Consider the following 26,657-nt stretch of genomic DNA (forward strand, 5'->3'; position numbering starts at 1 on the left):
AGAGAGATACATTGTATCTCTCTAACTCATGGCAGAGATGGGGAAAAAATTTTGTTAAAATAAATAAAGAAAAAATACCTAGATCATGGTTTGATCTAGTTTAGTGCCAGGGTGTTTGGGGTCAAGATCAAAAGGTCAGAGTCAAACGCCAGGATTTAAAAAAAGGAAAAAAACTGGTATTCGTGTCAGTCAGTGTCGGTGTGTTTTAGGTAAACAAAGCAAAATGCACACTACAGTATTGTTTCTGGGCTGTACTACGGGTACAAACAACAAATAACATACACATATATGGTATCGCTGCAATCGTCAAGAGCTGGAAAATTTATTTTGGGTTGTTCTTTGGTGGTAGGTTATGGTAGTAACAAGAACCACACAGCTAAATTTAAAAAACATTATTATTTTTTTACTATTTTGGGCCAGTTTTCTTTTGATAATAAAAAAAAATCAGGAGATATCCATTACCATTTACCACCAAATGAAATCCCAATTTGTCCTGAAAAAAACGCGGTATAATTCACCTGGATGTCCAAAGTAGTTTTGATGATATGTACGGTTTTACGAACACATGTCAACGTTGCAAAATTGTGCTCAGGCATTAAGATTTGTTTTACCCTTAGGTGTGAAGGGGTTAAATTGGAGGTGATATTAGGAATGTTTCAAAAAGAAAAGGGGTTTAATTGTGACTTAACGTTTAATATTTTTAACATTGTGCTGTTTATCTCCTCCTCTCCTCCCTGCCTGTCTCCAGCACTGCACTTGGGGACTATCAGGGAGCAGAGAGACACCATGCAGTGTAATGAGCATTGATTGGGTGCTTGTCAGGAAAGGGGAGTGTCGGGCTTATCCTTTATCCCTTTCACTGCCAGAGCATTTTGTTTTTTGCACAAGATTAAAAAAAATAATTTTAGGCCTGAACATTACACAAAACCCCCAAACATGAAATATTTTCTGAAATCAGAAACCCTAGAGAATAAAATAGTGGTAGTTCCAATTTTTTATGTTGCATGATATTACAGCAAAATTTCAGTAAATAATACAAGTTAGTTAATTTTAGGGCACAAAAAGGCAATAAATTACCCTATTTTTTTTTAAATTAAAATTATTATTTTTTTCCCCTATGTGAGGATTTTTTGGTGACAGGTTCTCTTTATTGAGACATCAAAGGTCTAAAAGACCCTGGATGTCTCCCCTCTGCTCCCCTGCATTACATTCTTTCCCGGCCTCAATTGCCAGGGATCTCTCAACGGGGACTCGAAAGTGATATCATAGTGTCACTTCCAGGTCAGGACAAGAAGGGGAGAGGAGTGGACTTGTCCTCTCTCCTCCCTCCCCTCTAGCTGCCGGCGGCGAGCCGGTTCTGGGCCTGCAGATGGGCAAGTGGAGCCCTGTAGACAGTGGGCGGGGGGAGCTTCACACTAGGGGCGTAGAGGCAGGTACTGTGTGGAAGCATTCGGCCGCCCGAATGCTTCCACCTGACAGGTGAGCCCTGCTGCTTGCCCACAGCAGAGCCGAAGATAAAAAAAAACTACCTGCCCGGCACCCGGAACTACATGTCCCGGGTGTCGGGCGATAGGAATTCAATATCCATGCGCGTCTTTATAAAATCAGCCAAAATAACCTCGTTGTTTATCAACTATTGAGATATCAGACATAGCAGGAGTTTATAGGTTTTAATGTCAGCTGATTCATAGACTTGCATTGTGAGAAGAATCTGTAAATCAGAACCACTGTGTAGCAGTGCAAAGTAGGAAGCAGGAACAGATGTAGCAGATGTAGTATGTAGTATTTTCCTCTGCAATGTAGTGTTTCTCCAGATCTGCAATGTGTAATGACAGCAGCATTCTCTTAGGATAGATAGCCTAAGGTGCACCTGTGCTCAGACTATGGACATTATTTTTACATATGTTTAACAAGTACTTAAAGCGCTTTAAAACAAGCCATTCTTGATCTCAGTTGCTTGCACTGTGAAGTAATTTACTCACAAGGATTACCACAAAGAGTATAAAGTAAGGTTTGTGTTGGTTTCTTATGGCTTAGAAACATTTGCTATGTGCTTACACTTTTTACTCTCTATAGAAATGTAAGTGTAAAAAAACTGTGGTTTCAGCGTTTCTGTTATGAATATCTCCACAATGCTTATAGCTACTAAGGAGAATAAAGGCTTGCTTTAAAGTGCTTCTAATGCTTGTTCAGAATATGTAAAAACTTTGAAACTGAACTCCAGGAATTATATATATTTCATATCCATATTGATCCAATTTAAGTATGCATATGTGATACCTGATTATGCTCTGTGTAAGCTGTAATTCACTGCGGTAGCCCAAGCTACTACATTAATGGCTGCAATTTTCTGAGTGTTGTGCCCTGTGGCAGCCTTTCTGCATAGTGACTACAAGGGTTCAGATCTTGAAACTATTTTTAATTTTTTCTTCTTTAGGTGTATATGCCCTAAATACAAACTTTTTTTTCATCATGGAATTAAAAGCTTCTTGTGATTGGGTATTTATCATTTCTATTTTTAATCTGCTACAATTACTAGCCTATTTTAGAATGGAAAAAGAAAACCAGAAAGATACCATTAAGGATTAGAGAGAGACAAGGTTGGACGAGTATTCTGTTCCAGAATATGAGCAGAAGTGCAATGCAGTATCTTCTACTCTATCAGCTGAACCAATGTTCAAGACACCACTGATCCATTAGTAGCATTACCAGCTCTATTGGAAATGACCAAGAAGAACTAAATACAGGCCCACCAACTTGTATCCTCTTCAAGAGGGCACACAATAATGCAAAAGCATTGAGGCAGAATGGTAGAGGGAGAAGTGGCTTCTAATCTAGTGTGCTTCAACCATGAACAGTGAAGGGATGTTTTGCAGAGCACTACAGCTGGCCAGCTGAATCCCCAGGATGGTGGGGCCTGCATATCACATACAGTATTAATAGGTGCACTCAAAAAGTGCAGGTAATCACTCCAACCAATGACCTGTGAGCTTGGGAGTGATTACCTCTACTTTTTGCGTACATCTATTAATATGTGATATGCAGGCTTCTACACGGCCACAAACAAGGGATGATCCAACGCTGAGAGAGGTCCCAAATGCAGTACAACAATTCCTCCATTACTTCTCTCATGGTGCAAGTAGAGAAAGTTAAGAAAGACATTTCCTTTTTAAAACATAACCTGCAAAAAATGTGCAAACACTTTGCAGCACTTACAGTTAAATGTTATAGATGACACAATGGGGTTGATTTACTATGGACAAATACTGTAGACTGTTCACTTTGTGAGGGAAGTTGTACTTTGCAAGGGAATTTTCCCCAGAGCATAGTGAATGAGTTGAAACTTTCCTGACTACTATTATCCACTCATATGCAAGCAAAACTGCAGTTCTATTTTCCTTGTATATGATTGGGTATTCTTTCTAAAGTGAAGCTTCACCACATGCTCTAAGCCCTAGGGCAGATTCCTTTGCAAAGTGAAACGCCTGTTTGCCATTAGTAAGTCATCCCCAATGATACCTGTTAAAAATTTCAGCCTATTTTCTAATTCTGAAAGCTAGATGATATAAACCGTGGGCCGTAACACAATAACATTAGAATTAGACTACCTGAAGAGCTCTGAGGGAAAACAGTCTTAAAGAATATGTTTAGAAATCTTCCCTATTTGGAAAAATGTGCTCACATCTCTATATGCTGTAGAAGGGGCCCACTGGGTCCCAACCCGACCCATCTTCTTTCCCTGGAAATCCATAAGACCATTGTTAGCTCAACTGCTAAACTATCAAGACCAGGACAGTCTCAACAATGTTACAGTCAATGGCTTCAAGGTCTTACTGTTCCCTGACTTCTTTCCAGATAATTATAGGAAGAAGGAAACATTTTACAAGATACAACGTTGCCTACAAAATCTGCATCTGTCCTATACTATTAACAAAATCATTTAAGGATTATGACAAAAAGTGAGGAGATTCAGAGAAGCTAATAGTGTATTAGGAGAGGTTTTGTTCTAGACCAGTGTCGGCGAACCTTTTCGAGACGGAGTGCCCAAACTGCAACCCAAAGTTCCACTGACCACCAGCACAGAGGGGCAAAGTACCACTGACCACCAGCACAGAGGGGCAAAGTACCACTGACCACCAGCACAGAGGGGCAAAGTACCACTGACCACCAGCACAGAGGGGCAAAGTACCACTGACCACCAGCACAGAGGGGCAAAGTACCACTGACCACCAGCACAGAGGGGCAAAGTACCACTGACCACCAGCACAGAGGGGGAAAAGTACCACTGACCACTAGCACAGAGGGGGCAAAGTACCACTGACCACCAGCACAGAGGGGAAAAGTACCACTGACCACCAGCACAGAGGGGCAAAGTACCACTGACCACCAGCACAGAGGGGCAAAGTACCACTGACCACCAGCACAGAGGGGCAAAGTTCCACTGACCACCAGCACAAGGGAGCAAAGTTCCACTGACCACAAGCACAAGGGGGCAAAGTTCCATTGACCACCAGTACAAGGGGGCAATGTTCCACTGACCACCAGCACAAGGGGGCAATGTTCCACTGAGCACCAGCACAAGGGGGCAATGTTCCACTGAGCACCAGCACAAGGGGGCAAAGTTCCACGGACCACCAGCATGGAGGGGCAATGTTCCACTGACTACCAGCACAAAAGGGCAATGTTCTACTGACTACCAGCACAGAGGGGCAATGTTCCATTGACCACCAGCACAAAAGGGCAATGTTCCACAGACCACCAGCTTTTGGCCTGCTATGAAAAAGGCATCTGAGTGCATTTCCTACCTTGTGGGGGCTTCTGCTAAAGTCACAGCCAGTCCAAGCAAATATATATATAATTTCCTTGGCAGTGCAATGACCGGCCATGCAAAAGATCGGACGAGTCGCAGCTAATGAGTTGTGGCTCGTGACTTCATGCGCATTGGCCCCTATGTGTGCCGCTATCCAATGCTCGGCAGCTGCGGTGATGCTGGGGCAACTTGACTAGCGGACCGACAGAGAGGGCTCTGCGTACCCGCTGCGGCACGCATGCCATAGGTTCACCATCCCTGTTCTAGACTGTTGTTGTGTTTTATCCATTTTTCTGTATTTTCTTTATGTCTTTGGGTCCTGTTTAAATGTATATTTTGAACAGTCACATAAGGATTTATTTTATGAAAGCAATATGTCAAGCTTTCAGTAGTATATCAGATTGGTCAAATGATTAAAATAATGGTTACACAGGAAAAAAAAATTTCAACTAATACTGTGGAATTCCACATATGTCTCCCACCTCTTTTATCAGCACAGGGGTTGTTCATTTTGATGGGCATGTATTCAAGGTCTAATGTTTCTCTAATTTGAATTTGATTAGCTTGGAGTTTTATTTAGTTGAGTGCCAAATTGTAGCAAGTTCAGATGAACAGGAGCGATAAAGTTGGAAGTGGAATGGTAGTAATGAGGGTAGAGTTTATTGTTTTTGTATTTTAACCATGACATTAGCAGTGATTACGCTTTGAAATCTGCTGTGGTGTACCCTTTGCAGATGTTGTGTAATGCATTGTCATTGAATTATACTAACATTTGCAAACCATTTTATAATTTGTAACCCAAGAGCTTTTTCAGTATTAACTTGTAGGCTTATTATAAATGTGTAATATTTACAATATTTGATATGAAACTCTGCTATATATTTTAAAAGCTGAAAGATTTGATGGAATGTTATTCTTATTTTGCTTCGTGTTGAAGTACCAATAACAGCGTTAATGAAGGCTGATGGAAAAAACAGACCTGTATACAGAATTAGAGAGATTGTATTCATTATGTGTCAATTTGAGCTGAACAAGAATCAAGAGTAGAACCCCTTTCTTGGTAGGTTAATTTTGTATCTCTGTAGTGTGGGATCATAGCTAATATTGTTCTAAATATTGATGGCAACCGTGAGGGCTCCTAAGAGGTACAGAGGCCTCCACTAAAGTTATGAACTGTGAGGAATTATTTTGTAAGCAGAGTAAAATAAAGATTAGGAAGGAATTTTTTGGTTCAAGGGGTCCATCACATTTCCCAAAAATATTTGGATTATTCCTCATTTTAAAGCCCTACTTTAGAAATGCCATACTTCCATACACAGCACTAATGGTGACTAAAAAGGCTGGGCAAACAGCTGTATGCAGTTTGGAATAAATAGCTACACCCACTGTCCTAGAATGAAGAATAATCCAAATATTTTTTGGTATTTGTGATAGAGTGAAACGTGAATACATTCACCTTTTTAAGAAAGCTTACTTATTAGAGTTGAGGGCTTTTTGATTCCTTCAATCCCTTCTCACCATAACTTTTATGGTTATAGAAACCCAATCAATAAAATGTCATATGAGGGTTAGCATTTTAACAGACAGAAACAAATACCGAACAGCAGTTCTATCCCTTCCTGTCTGCTTTTATTTCTGTGTCCCCCATTATATGATTAGCCTGTCTCATTGGGTCCCAAGCCCCACTCCATAAAAGTCATGGTACCCATATACCGCACTTATGATGACCAAAAAGTGTGGAACAGCTGTATGCAGTTTGGAATAAATGCCTCTTTTATATTATAATATATCTGCACTATATACCAGCATGTACATTTGGCTGTTTCTCGCATAAAGAAATGATTTGCTTGGCTCCACCCACTATTTTAGAAATGTGAATTTTTGGGGGGTAAGTTATGGAATGAGACATGTGAATACCTGCTTTTTTAAGAAGGCTTTACTGTGCTCCACACTGAGTAGAGGGATTTTGGTTCCTTTATTCCCTTCTCACCATAACCTTTATGGTTATACTGTCTTGTTGAGTACCAAACCCCCTCCATAAAAGCCATGGTTCCTATATACTGTGCTGATCATGGCCAAAAAGTCTGGAACAGCTGTATGCAGATGGGAATAAATGGCTGTAAAATATTATGCTATATTTACACTATACAGTATACCAGTGGATCTGGATGTGCATTTGGCTGTTTCTATCTTGAATGAAGTTACACAGAAACACCATAGAATAACATAAGGAAGATGATTACTGCATGCATGTGGGGTATCATTTCTCACAGCCAGACCACTGTATGAAAGACATGAATGTTTTGGTTCTTAAAAAGGATACTTAGGTGCATGAAGAATTATCCCCGCTGCACTATTGTTTTCTGACAGCGGGACTCCTCCATTGTCAGAATGCACTAATCAGCACTGTACCTGGTTAGCTGCAAGCACTGGTTAAACAATATACCAACAATCCCATTTGAGAGGAGTTGACCCAGTTTAAGCACAATTCAAGGGTTTTATGACCATTCTCACTTCTGTAATGCTTATCCTCCCCTCTTGTATTTTTATTTTCAGAGGTTGTCCTTCTTAACATTTTGTGAAAACCTTGTGGTTTGTAATGCTTGGACTGAGAAGAAGGGAATGCCCCAAAAGCTTGTCGTTTTTATTTCGGCAGTCCTACCAGAAATGGAAATGGTGCCTGGTGTTTGACATCCTCTAAATGTTAAGGTCCTACCTTTCCTCAGGGCTGTGTTGCTCCATGTGCTGGCATCCATCTTAGGTGTCTGCAAAGCATTGTGGGATCCTTTATGCTTTCAGTCCTCTGCGGCTCCTCCCCCAGGAGGTGGCGGCTTATCACATATAAGTCTGCTGTTTGTAGCTGTCCATTGCATTCGTGTCCTGTCTCTTGCACAGCAACAAGCTCCTGTTTAGCTACTCTTTGCTTTTCTGGATACCGACTCGGCTTTGGCTAAGACTCCTCCTGGCTTCTGACCCCAGCTCTGGTGACCATTCTTCCTGGCTCCTGATCCCGGCCCTGGTGACCATTCTTCCTGGCTCCTAATCCTGGCTCTGGTGACAATTCTTCCTGGCTCCTGATCCCGACTCTGGCGACGATTCTTCCTGGCTCTTGATCCCGGCTTTGGCTACGATTTCCGCTGTTGGACTTGCATAGACTCTTGTCTTATTTTTATATTAATAAACCTACCTTTATTTGCACCTCCTTGTGTGTCTGGCTCCTCGCTCCCTGACACTAAAGCAGTGGTTACAAAATGGCGGACCGTGGTCCGGAAGAGGACCGAGGGACAGTTCCATCTGGACCACAGCCACGCCACCGCCGGGTGCCCTCCCTGGGGCCCAGGCCAAGACTGGCCATAGGGCACATACCGGGTATGTGCCCGGTGGGCAGGGACCTCCAGGCTTAAGATGACTGGTCCTCACAGTAGGAGGCAAGCGGCGACCACAGTGTGGACAGGACTAATACAGACCACTCACCTCCCGCTATGCGGCTATACCTAAAGCAAGGCCGACTGGAGGTGCGGCAGTGACCGCCATAAATTTTAATTCAAGACCCCTGCTCTAAAGATTATACTGTAGGCATTGGGGACTAATTTTGCTAGTCTGTATGGAACCACTCTCCATCAGTAGTCTGTAGTTGGCTTGGACTGTGGAAATGTTAGATGGATTACTATGGCAGCGAGCCATAGTAATCCAAATTTGTCTCCATTTTTGTTTTCAAGCGTACAAAGGCTCCTAACAACATTTTTTTAACATTTTTGGAGCCTGCCCCAATAGCACCAATATCGAAACAAGATCATTCAAACAGAACCTTTTATATAGGTCAAGGTTTTAATTGAGTCCTTGTGTTTATTTGCATTTGTGACATAAACTTCAGTAGAGGAGAGTTTGTGAAAGTTTTGTACAGGGGAAAAGCTCCGTATTCCTTTAGTTGTAATAGGGTTATGGGGTTAATTTACTAAAACTGGAAAGTGCAAAATCTGGTGCAGCTCTGTATAGAAACCAATCAGCTTCCAGGTGTTTTGTCATAGCTTAATTGAACAAGCTGAAGTTAGAAGCTGATTGGCTACCATGCACAGCTGAACCAGATTTTGCACTCTCCAGTTTTAGTAAATGAACCCCAATGTATTTTACATAGTTACATAATAGGCATGCTAAATTTAGACATTCAGATATCATCCTTTCCTGGATTTAAGCATGCATCAAGCCAAAAATAACCAGATCAAATTGAATAGGCTTTTTAAAAAGCAGCTTTTGCTGCTATAATCAGTTTTAATCAAGAGATTTCCTTGTCTTACTCTTTTTCTTCCTCAGATTGTATTGTACCTTCCCCAGCCTGTTACTGGACAATGAAAGGAGAAACCGAACAATAATGATATCATCAGTCTGTCACTTTGCTCTCTCCTCTTATCCGCATGCTGCTTGTCACTGACTTGCTTTTTGTGTTTCTTCATCCTCTCGCACTCCAGCGTTCCTGTACAGGGACAAAAGAGGCTGATATTTAAACTGCTTGTATGTTTAAAAAATTTAATGATACATACAGTGAGGAAAATAATTATTTCATCTCCTGCAGATTTTGTAAGTTTGCTCACTTACAAAGAAATGAAGGGTCTATAATTGTTATCATAGGTGTATTTTAAATTATAGAGACAGAATATCAACCAAAATCCAGAAAAAATACATAATACAAAATTTTATAAAAACCCTTGTTGGCAAGCACAGCGGTAAGACGTTTCTTGTAATTTGGTTACCAGGAGGGATTTTGGTCCACTCTTCTTTACAAATCTTCTCTAAAATCCATAAGGTTGCTTGGCAACTCCAGGTTTCAGCTCCCTCCATAAATCTTCTATAGGATTAAGGTCTGGAGACTGGCTAGGTCACTCCATGACCTTAATGTGCTTCTGCTTCTTCAGGCACTCCTTTGTTGCCTTCGCGGTATGTTGGAAGACCCATCCATGACCTATCTTCAGTGTTCTGGTTGAGGTAAGAAGGTTCTCATCCAAGATTTTACAACACATGGCCCTGTCCATTGGCCCCTCAATGTGGCAAAGTCTGCTTGTACCTTTAGCAGAGAAACCGCCCCAAAGCATAATGTTTCCACCTCCATGGACTGTAGGGATGGCGTTCTTAGTGTCATAGTCAGCATTTTTCTTCCTCCAAACACTGTGAGTCGAGTTAATGCCAAAGAGCTCAATTTTGGTCCCATCTGACCACAGCACTTTCTCCCAATCCTTCTCTGAATCATTTAGATGTTCATTGGCAAACCTCAGACAGGCCTGCACACATTCCTTTTTAAGGAGGGGGACCTTGCAGGTGCTGCACGATTTCAATCCATGGCAGTGTATTGTGTTACTAATGGTTTGTTTGGCAACTGTGGTCCCAACTACCTTGAGATCACTCTTAAACTCCTCCCCTGTAGTTCTGGGCTGATCCCTCACTTTTTTCATGATCATCCTTACCCCATGAGGCAGAATCTTGCATGGAGCTCCAGACCGAGGGCGACTGATGGTTATTTTGTATTTCTTCCATTTGCAAATATTCATTCAAACAGTTGTCTCCTTCTCACCAAGATTCTTGCTGAAGGTCTTGTAGCTCATTCCAGCCTTGTGCAGGTCTACAATCATGTCCCTGACGTCCTTTGACAGCTCTTTAGTCTTACCCATGGTGGCGAGGTTTGAATGGAAAAAAGAGATTCTATGGACAGGTGTCTTTTATAAACATAACAAGTTGCCATTAAGAAGGAGCAGCTTCTTAAATTGACAGGACTTACCTGTCTACCACATGAGCACATAGCCAGTCTGTGGGAGCCAGAATTATTGTTGGTTGGTAGGGGATCAAATACTTATTTTATTCATTGAACGGCAACTCAATTTATAACATTTGTATAGTGTGTTTTTTCTGGATTTGTGGTTTGATATTCTGTCTCTATCATTTAAAATATACCTATGATAAAAATTATAGACCCTTCATTTCTTTGTTAGCGGGCAAAATTACAAAATCTTTAGGGGATCAAATGATTATTTTCCCCACCGTAATAATGAAAATAGAGCTGAATTAATGTATGTATTTTTAGCAGCCTAGTTAAACTTTAACCATTTGCCTACCTGGCACTTTTCTCATCTTCATGCCCAGGCCAATTTTCAGCTTTCTGCACTCTCACACTTTGGTGATGCAACATTGTATCCATGTGAAATTTGTATCATTTTTTTCACAGAATATGAGCTTTCTTTTGGTGGTATTTAACCGCCACTGGGTGTTTTATTTTTTGCACTATGAACAAAAAAGAGCACAGAATTTTAAAAAGAAAATGTTTTTCTTTGTTTCTATTATAAAATTTTGCAACCAGGTAATATTTCTCATTCACTGATGTGCGTTGGTGAGGCTGCACTGATATGCAGTACTGATGGGCACTGATAGGCTGCACTGATGAGGTGGCACTGATGATGCTGCACTGATATGCAGCAATGATGGGCACTGATGGGCAGCGCTGACTGATGACACTGACTGGCGTCAATGGTAGGTGACACTGCTGGGCACTGATCATCAGTGGCGATCTTCTCTGAAACAGTTGCCGGTTATCGGCAGTACCTTGTGAGGAAAGTGCAGCCGATAACCGGCAACTCTATTTATTCAGTGATCTGCTGTGTCGTACACATCTGATCACATGATAAAAGACCGCTGTGATTGGCCTTTACCTCATCACGTGATCAGCTGTGTCCATAGGATACAGTGATCATGGAGATCACCAGGTGCGCACTACTGGGGTGCGTGGAAAGGCGCATTCTGGGAGGATGTCATATGACGCTCTTCCAGAACTGGACAACTGCGCTGTAGCTGTCATTCAGCTATAGCGCGGTTGGTAAGTGGTTAAAGCTATTGTGAAATCAAGGGGTTGATTTACTAAAACAGTACAGTGCACAATCAGGTGCTGCTGTGCACTGTAGCCAAGCAGCTTCAGCTTGTTCAATTAAGCTTTGACAATAAAAACTGGAAGCATATTGGTTTCTATGCAGAGCTGCACCAGATTTTGCACTCTCCAGTTTTAGTAAATCAACCCCTATATATCAATGTTGGCATGTGTGTTTGCAAGCATCTCTGTAGGTTAGCAAGGCATCTCACTGGTTGTAATTTTAAGCAACTTGCTTTATATATCACCAGCAAGACGGATGTAAACTGACACCGTTCTGCATTGCTTTAAATTTAGTACTGGAAACTCACCTGACAGGTTAATGGGCATTGATTTCAAATGACCAGATAACCATGTGCATGGCAGCTTTTCTTCTTTGCCCTGCCCCATTCTTCATTTACTTAAAGAAAGTTTCAGCATGTACTTATTTTGTGCATTAGTGGAGATTGTTCATGTCTACTCCTGCTTCTTAATGATGTATCTGTTTACTAAAGAGTAACTTCATTTTTATTTTGAAAAAAACAATCCCTTCTGGGTGATCAATGTATATTGCAGGGAATTCAACAAACTTGTTTACAGAGTCCTACCTGTTCCTGCTCTGAAAAAATAACTGTTTATCCTATCTCTTTTGGATACTAATTCTTGGGGTGACTTTTCATTATTGATCAACTGAAGTACTTGCAGGGTTCTACTGAGGAAACCTGCAAGATCTGCATACATTTGCTTACCCTTTAGGAGAATCTCACAATTATATATGCTATATTATATTGACTTGAAATGAAATGCAACTTTCTTACATTTAATCCAAACTTCCTGTTTGTATTCAGGTTGTTCTGCATAACTTCTACCTATCACAACTTTAACCTCCCTGACGGTTTTCCTGGGTGTAGCTCGGGAGAAAGTTTCAGTGCCAAAAGTGGTAACCCCGAGCTACACTCGGGCTTACCATGCGGCGCTGCTCCGGCATCTGTTCTTCACTTACCTTGTCCTGCGCTCCCGCGATGTCCCTCCTGCAGTGTCCCCTGCAATGTAATCCAGCGGATGCCGGCATCTGTCATCTGGGTTCGTCGGGTCGTACGGGGATGGAACAGCGGGAAATTTGAAAATGCCAAAAAGTGACATTCACAAAATCACTAAAATTACATAGTAAAACATTACTGTATCAAACCATTTCACATACATTTTGTCCCCAGTGCTTTGTCCTGTGCCCTGCCTGCATTTTTACTGTTCTTTCTGCCTGGAAACTGAGAAATGTACATGGCGTCCAAAAAGCGTCCCTTTAGGTCAAGAGCAGTTTTAGACCGGCTAGAGAACAGCGATAGTAAATCAGAACGACTTGCAGAATTGAGTGATGATTATTGGGGAAATTCGTCATCAGACACTGAAAACGATTTTGCGACTTTGCTCAGTGATGTGCGAACTTGGCTCTATATTATAAATTTCAGTGTTTTTGGTTTGATTATATTATTGAATTACATTTATTATTATTATATTATTTTTTATGATTATTTATTAAATTATAATTTATGATTTCGTGTTTCAAATTTTATCATAGCCGGGATGTTTACTAGACTCTTGTTCGGACAGATTTCAGTGAGTTATTCCTAAAAGTTACAGGCCTACAATAAAAAAAATACATATTTCCATGCAAAAAAATGTACCGCTTTGAGCACAGAAATGTGGACATAATCAGATCGCTAGGGAGGTTAAGAAGCTCTGTACTTGTAATCAAAGTAATGATTATTGTCTGCTGTGGGCACCATAGGTTCTATGCTTTTTTTTTTTTCGACTCCTCCACTCTTCCCACTACTCCACTCTACTACTAGGGTATCAAACTACTACTTTGATACCCTAGCCCTCTTGAACTGAGTGTACAAGTTGCACAGGGACAATCATGCCTGTCCCTCTCCTACTGGGGCAATGCTCAGGCATCCTGTGCTCCATTGTGGGAGGTGGGTAGAATGTCCCTTTTGTGCCCCACAGAGAAGAGGGTAAGATTGGGAATCTTATGGTGTGCAAGATTACTATTAGTTTGATTTTTTTCAGTATAAGTACAGGGTTTCTTTAAGGCTTGCATAGCATAATCTACCAGGTAAAAAGTATTTGATGTGCTCATGTTTAAAAACCAACAAAAAAAAAAACACACACAGCAGTTTTTCTGAATTTAGAGTCCAAGCACTCTAAAGTTTAGAGCTTGTCACATTCCTGCAACATTTCAAATTCATCATCATTGCTTGTGTGAGTTTGGAAAATATTCAGTCTAAAGCTTAAATAAAATAAATAAAATAAAGGTCAAATAAAATATGCAAAAATAGGATTACAATGTAAGACTGATTCAGAAGAATATGGGAGGTTGTTTTACTTTTGTACAGGTACAAAATAAAGGTAGGTAAATCAGAACTAAGAAGTAAAATGACATAGCTGCTTTATTTTTAAAACCCAGTAAAATATAGTAGATAGTTCATAGCAACTAGTAACCTTCCCACTATAATTTTCTTGGTTCATACTTGAAAAGTAAAGTAAATATGTGTGTCATGGTCAATACCAACCAACCTTTTTTACTTTTTTTTTTTTTAAACTTTCTTAAGATTCCCACAGGAACCATGGGAACCGCTTGACTTTTTTCTAAATGACCAAACACTGCCAGTATTTTGCATTATGCCTTTTGGGTTTGAGAGCAAATTAGTTTGCAAAAAGAAAATTGTGAGTGCTTCCAGGAATTAGCAGTCAGCTGCTGTCTTTGAATTAGTTGCCTGCACTAGATTGAGACCATAAGGATGGAGGATCTCACTCTCACCATAGACACTACAAAGACAAATTTAAAAAGACATGGCTTTATTAGGAACAAGTTATATTTACTTCAGAATGCAAGGCCATAGCAAGTCATATCAGTGATAGTGGGACAAATAGTACATCCTGACCCACCTGATCATCCTAAATTACTTCTGTGTCCTTCGGCGGTGCTGCAGCTTCCGCTCCTGTACACCATCTCTATACCTCTCTACTTCTCTCTCCCTTTCCCTAATTATTTTTCCCTTCCCCCTATCTTTCTCTTCCTCTACCCTCCCCACCATGCTAAACAAAGACGTGACAATTTAAAATCGGTACCAATTAAGCCATATAACCTTATTCCATATTCATAATAATTACATGGGGTGTACAAGACAGTTGAACTCAGTTGTTGGATTGTTAATTTTGTAGCCCTGGGCTTCAGGCTGCTCATGTAATATTAAAGGATAAGTTAACTTTTGGAACCTGATTTTAGGGTGGAACATGTTCCAGCCTCTTCATCTCCCCACCGATCCCCCAACTCCCTGTGACAGCGAGTGGGTATCTTTTCCCAGCACCCACTGTCACAATTTGAAAATAGCGTGCCCATGCCAGTCTCCGCCCACGCGGCCTTGTCATTCATTAACCGTTTCCTCTGAATGATTGACTACAAGTACCATCAACCGTTACAGCTGATGGCTTGTAGTTCTCAATGAACAACAAGGATACTGGTGAGTGCTCTGGTAGTTCATTGTTCTTCCTGCTCTCAGGAGGTTCGGGCAGACAGAAATCCTGAGAGTCTGCCGTGCCCTCAAATTGCACTGGCGATCCACTGATCGTAGGTGCAATGTTCTGCAGGATCCTTAGGAAAAAAAAAAAATATATACATTTTTTTACCTGCAAAAAAAATGTGCATTTTTTTTTGAGGGTAACTTATCCTTTAAACGAATGCTGTTTCAAAAGTAATGTACAATACTCTGTTCAGATGTGTATTTAAAATAAAGAATTTACGAGACAATGGAAATGACCACGGAAATAGACCTTTCATATTTCTGTGGCACACAGAGTTTCAAGAACAGTGCGTTTTATGCTCTGAAAAAGCCTAAAATATACACCATGTTATCCAACTTATAACTTCTTCAGTCTCGGTATTATTATTATTGTTATACAGGATTTATATGGCGCCAGCAGTTTGCTCAGCACTTTACAATATAACGGGAGACAATACAGCAACAATACAGTTCAATACAAGAGGGATAGGAGGGCCCTGCTCCTTGGAGCTTACAATCTCGGTAGCTGCCATTGGTGATAAATATGGAAACCTAGGGGCCTAGATTGGACAGTTTCTGGAACAGCCATACAGATTATTCCGTAATGTTATGGTGACTGACCAGAAGAACCTAAAATGCCTGCGACTAGCATTGTCATCTGCCTTTACTTCCTGCATGTCCACAAATATGGAATTTATCCCTCACTTAAATAGTGTTCTCTATTAGCAAAAACAAAATCTGGAACCTGTTTGTTATGTGCTAACAGCCTCACATAATGGTTTTTGGTCTAATTTCTACCCATATGTTATAAAGGGTATGAGTATGCGTCCTTTCAGTTTCTATTTTACAATGTGCTCATCTCTAGTTACCAGCATAGAAGACAGCTCAGCACATGGGCCTCATTGGAAAGGGTTTTTCCTGCTGACTTCAATCAGACTCATTCTTGCACTGGAAAATGACAGTAGTACAATAAACATTGTAAAGCAAAACTGTCATGTGGCCAAAGGTCAGCATCTTTTGCCATAATGTGCATCTAGGCATAGATACCTGTATATTATGGCAGACCTATCTGTGGGTTTTCCCCTCTTCCAGCACTGACAGCAGCACAACTCTGGAAGCTTCTCGGTCCACCGTCACAGACATCATCGCTTACTTTTGTTCCCCCATTGTGTGGTCACTGATGATGTCACTCCTGTGCCTGCACTCTGGAGTTACATCATCCCAGCATCTGGCTCAGTTACAAAAATGCACCAAGAGCTAAAAGGTTTTGGTATAGCATCATATTTAAATATTTATCTTGAGTTATGTTAGCAGATAAATGCTGTTTTTTTAATTCTTCAATAAACTGAAATGACAAATTCTCTATTTTTAGGGGAAGTCTTGTGTGAACCTCCAAACAACAAGCTTGACAAGTTTAATGGAACACTAATCTGGAAAGACAGCAAGTATTCATTAAATAATGGCAAGATGCTGTTGAGAGGGTGTGTACTCAGAAACACTGAATGGTGCTTTGGAATGGTCATCTTTGCAGGTAATCTGCCAGTGTGTCAATTCATCTTATTTTTTCTACCTACCTCTGATTACACTCTGAAAACAAGATTAAGGTTGGTGTTACCTCTCTTAATCTTTATTTTCTTTATTTACATAGAGTAGTCAAAAGTAACTGCTTGAGCCTGGGTTCACACTGTTGCAGTACGGAATTTGCAGCGTTTTCTATGTGAATACCGCAACACATCATAATTTCACCCCGTTCATGCGAACCGCTGCCGGTGTGTATGTTACGTTAACAACACCCCAAAAACGGTCCGCAAAAAACGCGGTGCGATGTGCAGAATCGGATGGCATAGGTGTGAATACCCATGCGATTCGATTCTAGTGTGGACCAAAAAACAGGGTCCAGCACCTTTTTTGGCGCGGGTGCGGTGCATTTAGAGCCATACAAAATGTATGGCTCTAATCGAACCGCACAGAATTTGCATGTGATTTGCACAGGAATGCGGTGCCGTTCCTGTGCGAATCACATGCGAATCACATGCAATGTAACGTAGCGCATACAGTCAGGTCCATAAATATTGGGACATCAACACATTTCTAACATTTTTGGCTCTATACACCACCACAATGGATTTGAAATGAAATGAACAAGATGTGCTTTAACTGCAGACTGTCGGCTTTAATTTGAGGGCATTTACATCCAAATCAGGTGAACGGTGTAGGAATTACAGCAGTTTGCATATATGCCTCCCACTTGGTAAGGGAACTAAAGTAATGGGACAGAATAATAATCATAAATCAAACCTTCACTTTTTAATACTTGGTTGCAAATCCTTTGCAGTCAATTACAGCCTGAAGTCTGGAACGCGTAGACATCACCAGACGCTGGGTTTCATCCCTGGTGATGCTCTGCCAGGCCTCTACTGCAACTGTCTTCAGTTCCTGCTTGTTCTTGGGGCATTTTCCCTTCAGTTTTGTCTTCAGCAAGTGACATGCATGCTCAATCGGATTCAGGTCAGGTGATTGACTTGGCCATTGCATAACATACCACTTCTTTCCCTTAAAAAACTCTTTGGTTGCTTTTGCAGTATGCTTTGGGTCATTGTCCATCTGCACTGTAAAGCGGCGTCCAATGAGTTCTGAAGCATTTGGCTGAATATGAGCAGATAATATTGCCCGAAACACTTCAGAATTCATCCTGCTGCTTTTGTCAGCAGTCACATCATCAATAAATACAAGAGAACCAGTTCCATTGGCAGCCATACATGCCCACGCCATGACACTACCACCATCATGCTTCACTGATGAGGTGGTATGCTTAGGATCATGAGCAGTTCCTTTCCTTCTCCATACTCTTCTCTTCCCATCACTCTGGTACAAGTTGATCTTGGTCTCATCTGTCCATAGGATGTTGTTCCAGAACTGTGAAGGCTTTTTTAGATGTTGTTTGGCAACCTCTAATCTGGCCTTCCTGTTTTTGAGGCTCACCAATGGTTTACATCTTGTGGTGAACCCTCTGAATTCACTCTGGTGAAGTCTTCTCTTGATTGTTGACTTTGACACACATACACCTACCTCCTGGAGAGTGTTCTTGATCTGGCCAACTGTTCTGAAGGGTGTTTTTCTTCACCAGGGAAAGAATTCTTCGGTCATCCACCACAGTTGTTTTGCGTGGTCTTCCGGGTCTTTTGGTGTTGCTGAGCTCAGCGTTGCATTCCTTCTTTTTAAGAATGTTCCAAACAGTTGTTTTGGCCACGCCTAATGCCTAAATTTGCTTCTCTCTCATGGGTTTGTTTTGTTTTTTCAGCCTAATGATGGCTTGCTTCACTGATAGTGACAGCTCTTTGGATCTCATCTTGAGTTGACAGCAACAGATTCCAAATGCGAATAGCACACTTGAAATGAACTCTGGACCTTTTATCTGCTCATTGTAATTGGGATAAAGAGGGAATAATACACACCTGGCCATGGAACAGCTGAGAAGCCAAATGTCCCATTACTTTTGGTCCCTTAACAAGTGGGAGGCACATATGCAAACTGTTGTAATTCCTACATCATTCACCTGATTTGGATGTAAATACCCTCAAATTAAAGCTGACAGTCTGCAGTTAAAGCACATCTTGTTCGTTTCATTTCAAATCCATTGTGGTGGTGTATAGAGCCAAAAATGTTAGAATTGTGTCGATGTCCCAATATTTATGGACCTGACTGTATATGTGAACCCAAGCTTAAAGTTGACATGCTTGCTAGAGGAAATTAAAAATTCTAAAAATATATGTGTAAAATGATCATAATTATTGTACTTTTATGTTTTTTCCATCTCTAGTCATGTAACTATGTAAGCTGTAATGCTCGTTTTCTAAGATCCCTCACTCTCTTCACTCCCAGAACAAAGTGATTTCAGAAGTAGATGCATTCAACTGCCTAACAGTAGTTCTAATCAAACAAAAACACTAAAGAAACAGCAAACTTGTAAATAGAGTCATGGCTTCTGAAAGCTTGAACTCCAGGCAAATAGCTGAGTACATGGTTGAAATACATAAATGTGACTTACTTGCCAATGTGACTTACTGGTGTAGATCTGCTTAGGCACTCATGTTACCTAGGAACCCTTGCTAAACTGCACGGCTAGGCTGGACCTCTGTTTTCTCCTCTGCAGCTTAGCAATGCAGTTTGGTTACCAGCCTACCCCAGCTTGTGAATGAACACTAAAGGAGCAGAAGCATTCTGATGAAGTCATCACTCTGCTCTCCCCTTCTGTAAGCATGTTCAAAAAGAGAGTATAACAGCACTGTGCAAAGCAGTAGGACCCTAATTGTCACAGTTTTCTGGCCTTCCCTCCCTGACTTCTACTGGGAAGTTGATATCAAGACATAATCAAGTACTTGTACAGATTTATTGTAAAAATAAATTTTATTAATTTTCTTGTTACCACATAAAATGGGTACCTATATTTTTCTTTTACTGTATCTGCTTGGAGTTCACCTTTACATTTTTGGATATTTAAAGTGGTTGTAAAGCTTTGTTTTTCTTTAATTAAAAAAACAAACGTCATACTTACCTGCTCTGTGCAATAGGTCTTGAGTCCTCTGCTGGCACTCTTGGCCCCTTCCCCCCCGCTGAGTGCCCTAAGAGTAAGCGGCTTACTCTGGTGGCACTTTTGCGTGCTCACTCCCGAGCTAGCTCAGTATGACCATGAGACATACAGAGCGCAGCTCGGGCCCACCCCTTGCTTCCTTCTCACTGGCTGTGATTGACAGCAGCGGGAGCCAATGGCTCCCGCTGCTGTATGTCAGCCAGTGAGGCGAGAGAGACCCAGGAGAGCCGAGGCTCTCTTGCACAGTGCTGGATCACCATCAGGCTCAAGTAAGTATTGAAGGGGATGGGAGGGGGGGGGGGGCGCTGAGGGGGGAGCTGCACACTGAAGGTTTTTTACATTCATGCATAGAATGCATGAACATAAAAGAAACCTTCAGCTTTTAGAATCGCTTTAATATAGGGAAATGTCTTTGATTCCACAGTACAAATTTGTATACTGTGTATTTTAATTTGCAAGTGCATTTAAAGCTGAACTCCAGACAAACAGGTACATACACTGTTTAAATAAATATAAGGGCACTTTCTTACCTGCCAAAGGATTTTCCTGTCTATCCCGTTCTGAGATTTACACAGCACAGACTGTGCTGTGTATAACTCTTCTACAGTTAAAGTAGTAAACTCCTGAATGTGATTTTTACCTACAGGTAAGCTTATAATAAAGCTTACCTGTAGGTAAAATGAATATCTCCTAAACGTTCACCATTTAGGAGATATTCCAGTGAGCAGCAGCCATGACATCACCGGCACATGAGCTCTGAAGGAACAGCATACCCGTGCCGTTCCTTCAGAGCTGTATGCTGTAGCTGAGACTCGTGCGCAGGACGTCATCATGGCATGGCCATTCAAACGGCCGCAGCCCGTGTACCCGGAAGAAAGACCGGGTGAAGGTGGAAGCCTCTGCAGCAGTGACAGTGTGCCACTGGAGGGCTTTATTTCAAGGTAAGTCTTTCATAATGTGCTAGTATGCTATGCATATTAGCACATTATGGCTTTTTCTTGCAGGCAGATTGTTTTTTTTTTCTCTCGTAAGTTTACTACTGCTTTAAGTAACATTTACAAGTCTTGTCCCTCCCCTATCCCTTTACACTGGACAGTGAAACGAGAAGCAGCAGTCTGAGGGTCACTGTCACTGTGCTCACTCCTCCTGTTGTTCAATGGATTTGGAAGCTTCGAGTGTAAATACCACCACAAAGCCTAAGTTTACCTGAAGCAATAAAATAAAATATTAGCATAAGGGACATTTCTTACATTTCAGCTTTGTCCTCCTTTTACTGAAATCTTCCTCTACCTATGCCAACCCCTACACAGCCCTGCTGCTATAATCTTCCTTTGTGGTAGAGGTTAATAGAACTAAGGGACTGTGACAGGCTCTCATCAAATGTGCCTGACTATGCCCACCTTTTTCACTCAGCTGCTTTATTCATAGAAGCCGTTACTACAGCCAGAATGAAACATGATCTATGAATAGAGTGGGCTGGCATTTCTAGTCATCACCCATCCTCAGTTCATAGATCATGTTTAATTCAGGGAAGCTGTAATAACTTCTATTAATGGAGCAGCTTGGTGTAAAAGTGGGCATATACAGACACTCTTGATGAGAGCCTGTCACAGCCCTTTAGTTCTATTAAACCCTGCCACATCCGAAGATTCCAGTGGCCAAGGTGGGGGGCATCGGAGGTGGGACACATCACAGTAATATCCCTTGTACTGATTTTTAGAAAAAAAAAATTTTTTTTTTAGGTAAACTTAGGAGTTGATTTACTAAAACTGAAGAAACAAAATTTGATGCAGCCCTGGATAGAAACCAATCAGCTTCCAGGTTTTTTTGCCATAGCTTAATTGAACAAGCTGAATTTAGAAGCTGATTGGCTACCATGCACAGCTGCACCAGGTTTTGCAGTCTCCAGTTTTAGTAAATCAACCCCCATGTCTTTAAACTATTCAGTACTTTAAGCTTTTATTCCGTGTTGTCTTGCAGCAAAATCTGTTTAAAAATTGAGTATGTAAAATTTAGTCATTATAAAAATCTAGAGGACTAATGTCTGAGGACCTTTGAATCGTTCTTAAACTTTAAGAATTTTACATGCTTTTAAGTAACTTTCATTACTGTGGGAAACTCACTAGTTTCAGTTTCAGCATGTTTATTTTAATGTATTTCAGATGTGCTGATCTCTGTTGTGTTGGTTCAAGGATACCTAATGTCAAACATTTACAGACCCAGCAATTTTCTTAATTTCATTCAAACTTAAAGCATGCAGTAAGGTGTAGGCTAGCACACCTCTGAGTAGGTTTATTGGCAACAGTTCTTGATTTTGACTTCCGTTTGTGAGCATTACAAAAATATATGTAAACTGCAGACGTGGCTGAACTAAATGGGACCTTAGTGTCAGTTGTAGTTTTCAGGTTATGGTTGTACTTAGTAAAGACATGGGGTGTTCTGTTTTCTTGTATTTATTGTATTCATTTACTTTTTTGGTAATCCAGAACATTTTGGAATTCATGATGCAAAGTGGGCTATCAATGAAATTGCCTTGGTTTTATATTTTTGCAGGGCCAGATACTAAATTAATGCAGAACAGTGGTAAAACTAAATTTAAAAGAACCAGCATTGATCGACTAATGAATACTCTAGTTTTATGGGTAAGTTTTGCTTATGAAAAAGAAATAGCAGGAGATGTATTTATATTTGTCTGTATCCAAAAAATGCCTTTAGTATTATATTTAGAAAGGTAAAGTCTTGGCATACAAAATAGTTTTAGGCTAGCTGAGAAGTAATTTTGGAACTATTGGAATTTAAATATGAGGGGCATTCAAGTCAAACCAGGACTTTTGAGTTTATATAATAAAAGAATAGATTTTAAGGATAGGAAACTGCATTTATTTTTTGGTATACTCCCCTACTACATTTATACACTTATCCTAGCATTTAACCAATGCCTGGAAAGCTTCAGCGTAGAAAGATTTGTCAGTACGCCTGAACCATCCTAGGACGGCCTGCTTTACTTTGTCATCACTGTTCCTACAGAAAGATTTGTCTCTTGTGCAATTTCACGACAGGTTATGCGTCGATTATCCAGGATCAGGCGTTCCACGTGCTGAATGGTCACAGGAATGACTGCTGTAGGCTGGGAGCCACCATGGCCAGGATCGTCACTGACGCACGTATGGTCATCTTTGAAACATTTACACCATTCAGATGTCTTACTGTGGCTGAGAGTTTCTTCATTGTACTGTGCTTGAAGCCTTCTGTAGATATCCACAGGTTTTTTTGGCTTTGTTCACAAGAAACCACACACTGTTCCATGCAGGCACTAGCACTGTTGACTGCCATCTTGATTAACAGTTTCTGGACTGACATGCGACATGTGTTCCACCTATCAGTAATAGGACATACTTGCCACTTACTGCTGCATGTAGTACCACCACACTAGCATCCCTTTTTATACCTGTAAACTTAAAAGTCCTGGTTTGACTTGAACGTCCCTCGTATAACCATTTAAGGCTATGCTAAATGCAATTGTACACCTGATATGCAGGGTTTTTTTCTATTTGATTATTTCTGTATGATTACTGTACACATTGAGTGAACATCAGACGTTGTTCACATACGATAAAAATTTTCTAGCTTACACCTTCGTTTTTTTTTGTCTGAACAGTCGGAATTGCCTGTTGAAAGCAATATACTAAGGAACAGATAATCGACTGATCTTTCTTTGTATAGAAATTTTCTTTCACTTTCCCTATAGTGTGTACCTAGCTTTACACCATCAGTAATACACTATCCCTATTGAACAAAGAAGACACCAAAAGATTGCGTTTAACACAAACACAAGATGTTTAGTTAAGCACAATCCTATGGTGTTGTCTAAGAACTTTGTGCAACAGAGATTTGGTTTCTTGTTTATTACTGGTTTTCTAGGCTGGCCACACATCCTTTTAACAACAGAATAATACAGAAGATATAGTATTTTTACATACCTCCCAACTGGCTGAAGTGATAAAGAGGTTCACCTTTTCGCACACAGTATGTAGATAAAGGACATGTCCCTACCAGAGCCCTGGTCACAAGAATTCCAAAATATATAATATGCCTTTTTGACCTTCACATTGGCTCTTTAAATTAACAAATGCAGTAATATAGAGGTTGGATAAAAGGTTTAGTGCCGCATAACACTTTTGGAGGTAAAACTGTACATTTTGTATAGAGATGTACATGACAGAACAATAAAGAGGGACAACTGAGGCTGCGCACAGGACAGGACAGAGGGATTTGGTCTCAAAAGAGAGACATTCTCTGCAAATGAGGGACACAGTTGGGAGCTATGTATTTAGCAAAAAAGCAGCATACAAAGGTGCAGTGACCAGTAGAAATTAATTAGTTTTAAATTGTTTTTGTAACTCTGGTAGATGGACTGTGATGTTTGATTGCTTTACCTCATAGCACTTCTCATTATTGTTATTGATTGCATTGTCATATTGAATAAACACATCCTTTCTTAATTTTATATTATCTTTCTTCAGATAGTGGGTTGTGGAGACCATTGAATATCTGAGATAATTTTCATGGGTCATTTTTCAATTTGTATTGCAGATATTTGGTTTCCTGGTATGCATGGGGATTATTTTAGCTGTTGGGAATTCTATTTGGGAGCACCATGTGGGCAGCCGTTTCAGAGTCTACTTATATTGGGATGAGGTGGTTAATAGCGCTGTTTTCTCAGGATTCCTCACATTCTGGTCTTACATCATCATACTGAATACTGTAGTGCCCATTTCGCTTTATGTAAGGTAAGCCAAAGAGCATATGCCTGTGAAATGCTTATTTTGTGTAATGATTACCCTTATACGTGCTGAGCCAAAAATTCAATTCTATATAAATCTGAGTTCTGCATGAGCTACAGTCATCTGTTGCCAATTGTTGTGGGTCATGTGTAGGTTGCCTGTGTCTGGTTTAAATGATCAAATCGTTAAGTCTAGAAGAAAATAGGAATTAACAAAGGGGAACCCGGAGTTCAGATTGTCATGTCATACTGTGACTGCATTTGTTTTAATTTTAAGCCACATTGTCGAATTTTATGTAACTTTTAGTTCTCTCAGCTTTAACTTTGTAACTTTCCTCACCAGTAGTGAAATCAGCACTCCACAGTAAAATTAACTTTGTTTTCTTTTCTTATTAATGATCATTTTCATTGAATTGTGTCCACAATTTTGTTTCCCTCTTGCTTCATTCAACAGCTGACAGGTAAGCAGTGGGGGCAGCATTGTCACTCCTGCACCTGAGCACCCAGGCTTGGCGTACCTCATATAATAGTCACTGTAGTATTGTCCCTTTGTCACCCTGCAGCTCACCCATTTCTTTTCAGTTCTTGTTGCCCTCATTATCATGTGCACATTTTCCCAAAATACCTTTTTTATAGTGTAGTGCTATAGATCTCCTAAAAGCTGTTTTGTAAATATGTTTGTATGTACATAACATCTTATTGAAAAGTTTGGCTACCCAATTTACATTATAAGTAAAAAGAAGTTAAGGGAGCATGTTTCAACATAATGGGTCATTAAAAAAATATCATGTGTACATGTAATCATTTGTGTACCCTAAGTTTGACTATTTAGTAGCTGGAATGTTCTACAACACACATTTCGCTCACTTTCTCTATATAACATGTTATGCTGAAATATGGTTTACATCCTTCTAGAGTACTGTGAAACATTTTATGTTGTACATAGTTGTAGTTCTTTATGGTTCTGATTTAGACCGTGTATTGAAGGAGACACTAAAAACGTTTCTACTGAATCCTAATGTATCACTCCTATTCCACTTGTTTACTACATAACTGCTTGAGTAGGACACAGTGCCAATTATGCACTGAATGGGTAACTCATAGTCATGTGACCTAGGTTCAGATTAAAACAACCTTTAACCTCCTTGCTTGTTTGAAAAGAATTTGGTTTCCAGCAAGCATTGGAGGAAAACCTAAATCCTACTTCAGCCAACATTTTTTTTTTTCTAGTTGTGGATAGTGAAAAAAAGTTAAAGCTAAACTCTGGTCTAAAACCCTATGGTTTACTCCTGCATCCACTTTTGACCATTCCAACCATTTTTTTTCTTTGAGTTTCTAAGACCCACTTATGCTTGATTTCCTTCACGTTCCAAAGTCATAATGTTCCAATTTTTAGTGCTAAAAAATGGTTGGGTATTTTTGATAGTGCCCACATCCCATCCTGATTGTGTGGGTGCTGCTTATTTGCTTGACAAGCAATCTGTCAAATGCTTTTGCACTGATTACAGTTATAATGCTGGGGTTAGAGCATGGAAGTAAGGCTGGACAGCTACTTTCATCAGAATTAGGACAGTAAACGATTACAAGACCATGGATTAGATAAGTTTTAGAAACTTTATTTTCAATACAGAAAAGCTGTAGCTTGTCTTGGAGCAGGTGGAGGGTAACAAAGAATGTGTTTTTCTACCTGTCCAAGAGTTCAGCTATTATTTTTGTCTTTACCCCCGAGTAGATTTTGACCTTTTTTCTGTCCTGACAGGATGCTTAGAAAATTCTATCCAAATGGGACACAGCAAAAATACCTGACAGAGGTGTACCTCTTCTGTGGTCTGTTCAAACCAAAATAATTTTTTTGTGGGTGGAGTTGAGCTTAACATTTTTTTCCAATATTAAAGCATAGTTTATATGGTAATATTGATAATGTATTAGTATATATGCAACTTTTTTTTTATAGAATATCCATGAAAATTAGATCTATTAGCCATTTTCAAGCACAATTGCAAGTTTATATAATTTTGCAATAAGACATG

At 40.3% G+C, this 26,657-nt stretch overlaps 1 protein-coding gene across 2 annotated transcripts in view; it reads left to right on the forward strand.

Annotated features, from left to right (window-relative positions):
- Positions 1-26,657, forward strand: part of ATP8B4 (ATPase phospholipid transporting 8B4 (putative)) — a 393,898-nt gene that overhangs the window by 249,319 nt on the left and 117,922 nt on the right. For both annotated transcript variants that reach the window (XM_089670310.1, XM_089670311.1), the window contains 3 exons: positions 16,626-16,784; positions 22,398-22,486; positions 24,438-24,634. In XM_089670310.1, coding sequence (XP_089526436.1) covers positions 16,626-16,784; positions 22,398-22,486; positions 24,438-24,634 — 445 coding nt within the window. The remainder of the gene's footprint in view (positions 1-16,625; positions 16,785-22,397; positions 22,487-24,437; positions 24,635-26,657) is intronic.

Source organism: Staurois parvus, unplaced genomic scaffold, assembly GCF_062004578.1.
Source record: "Staurois parvus isolate SC_StPar_1 unplaced genomic scaffold, SC_StPar_1.0 ptg000089l, whole genome shotgun sequence".
Classification (NCBI taxonomy): Eukaryota; Metazoa; Chordata; class Amphibia; order Anura; family Ranidae; genus Staurois; species Staurois parvus.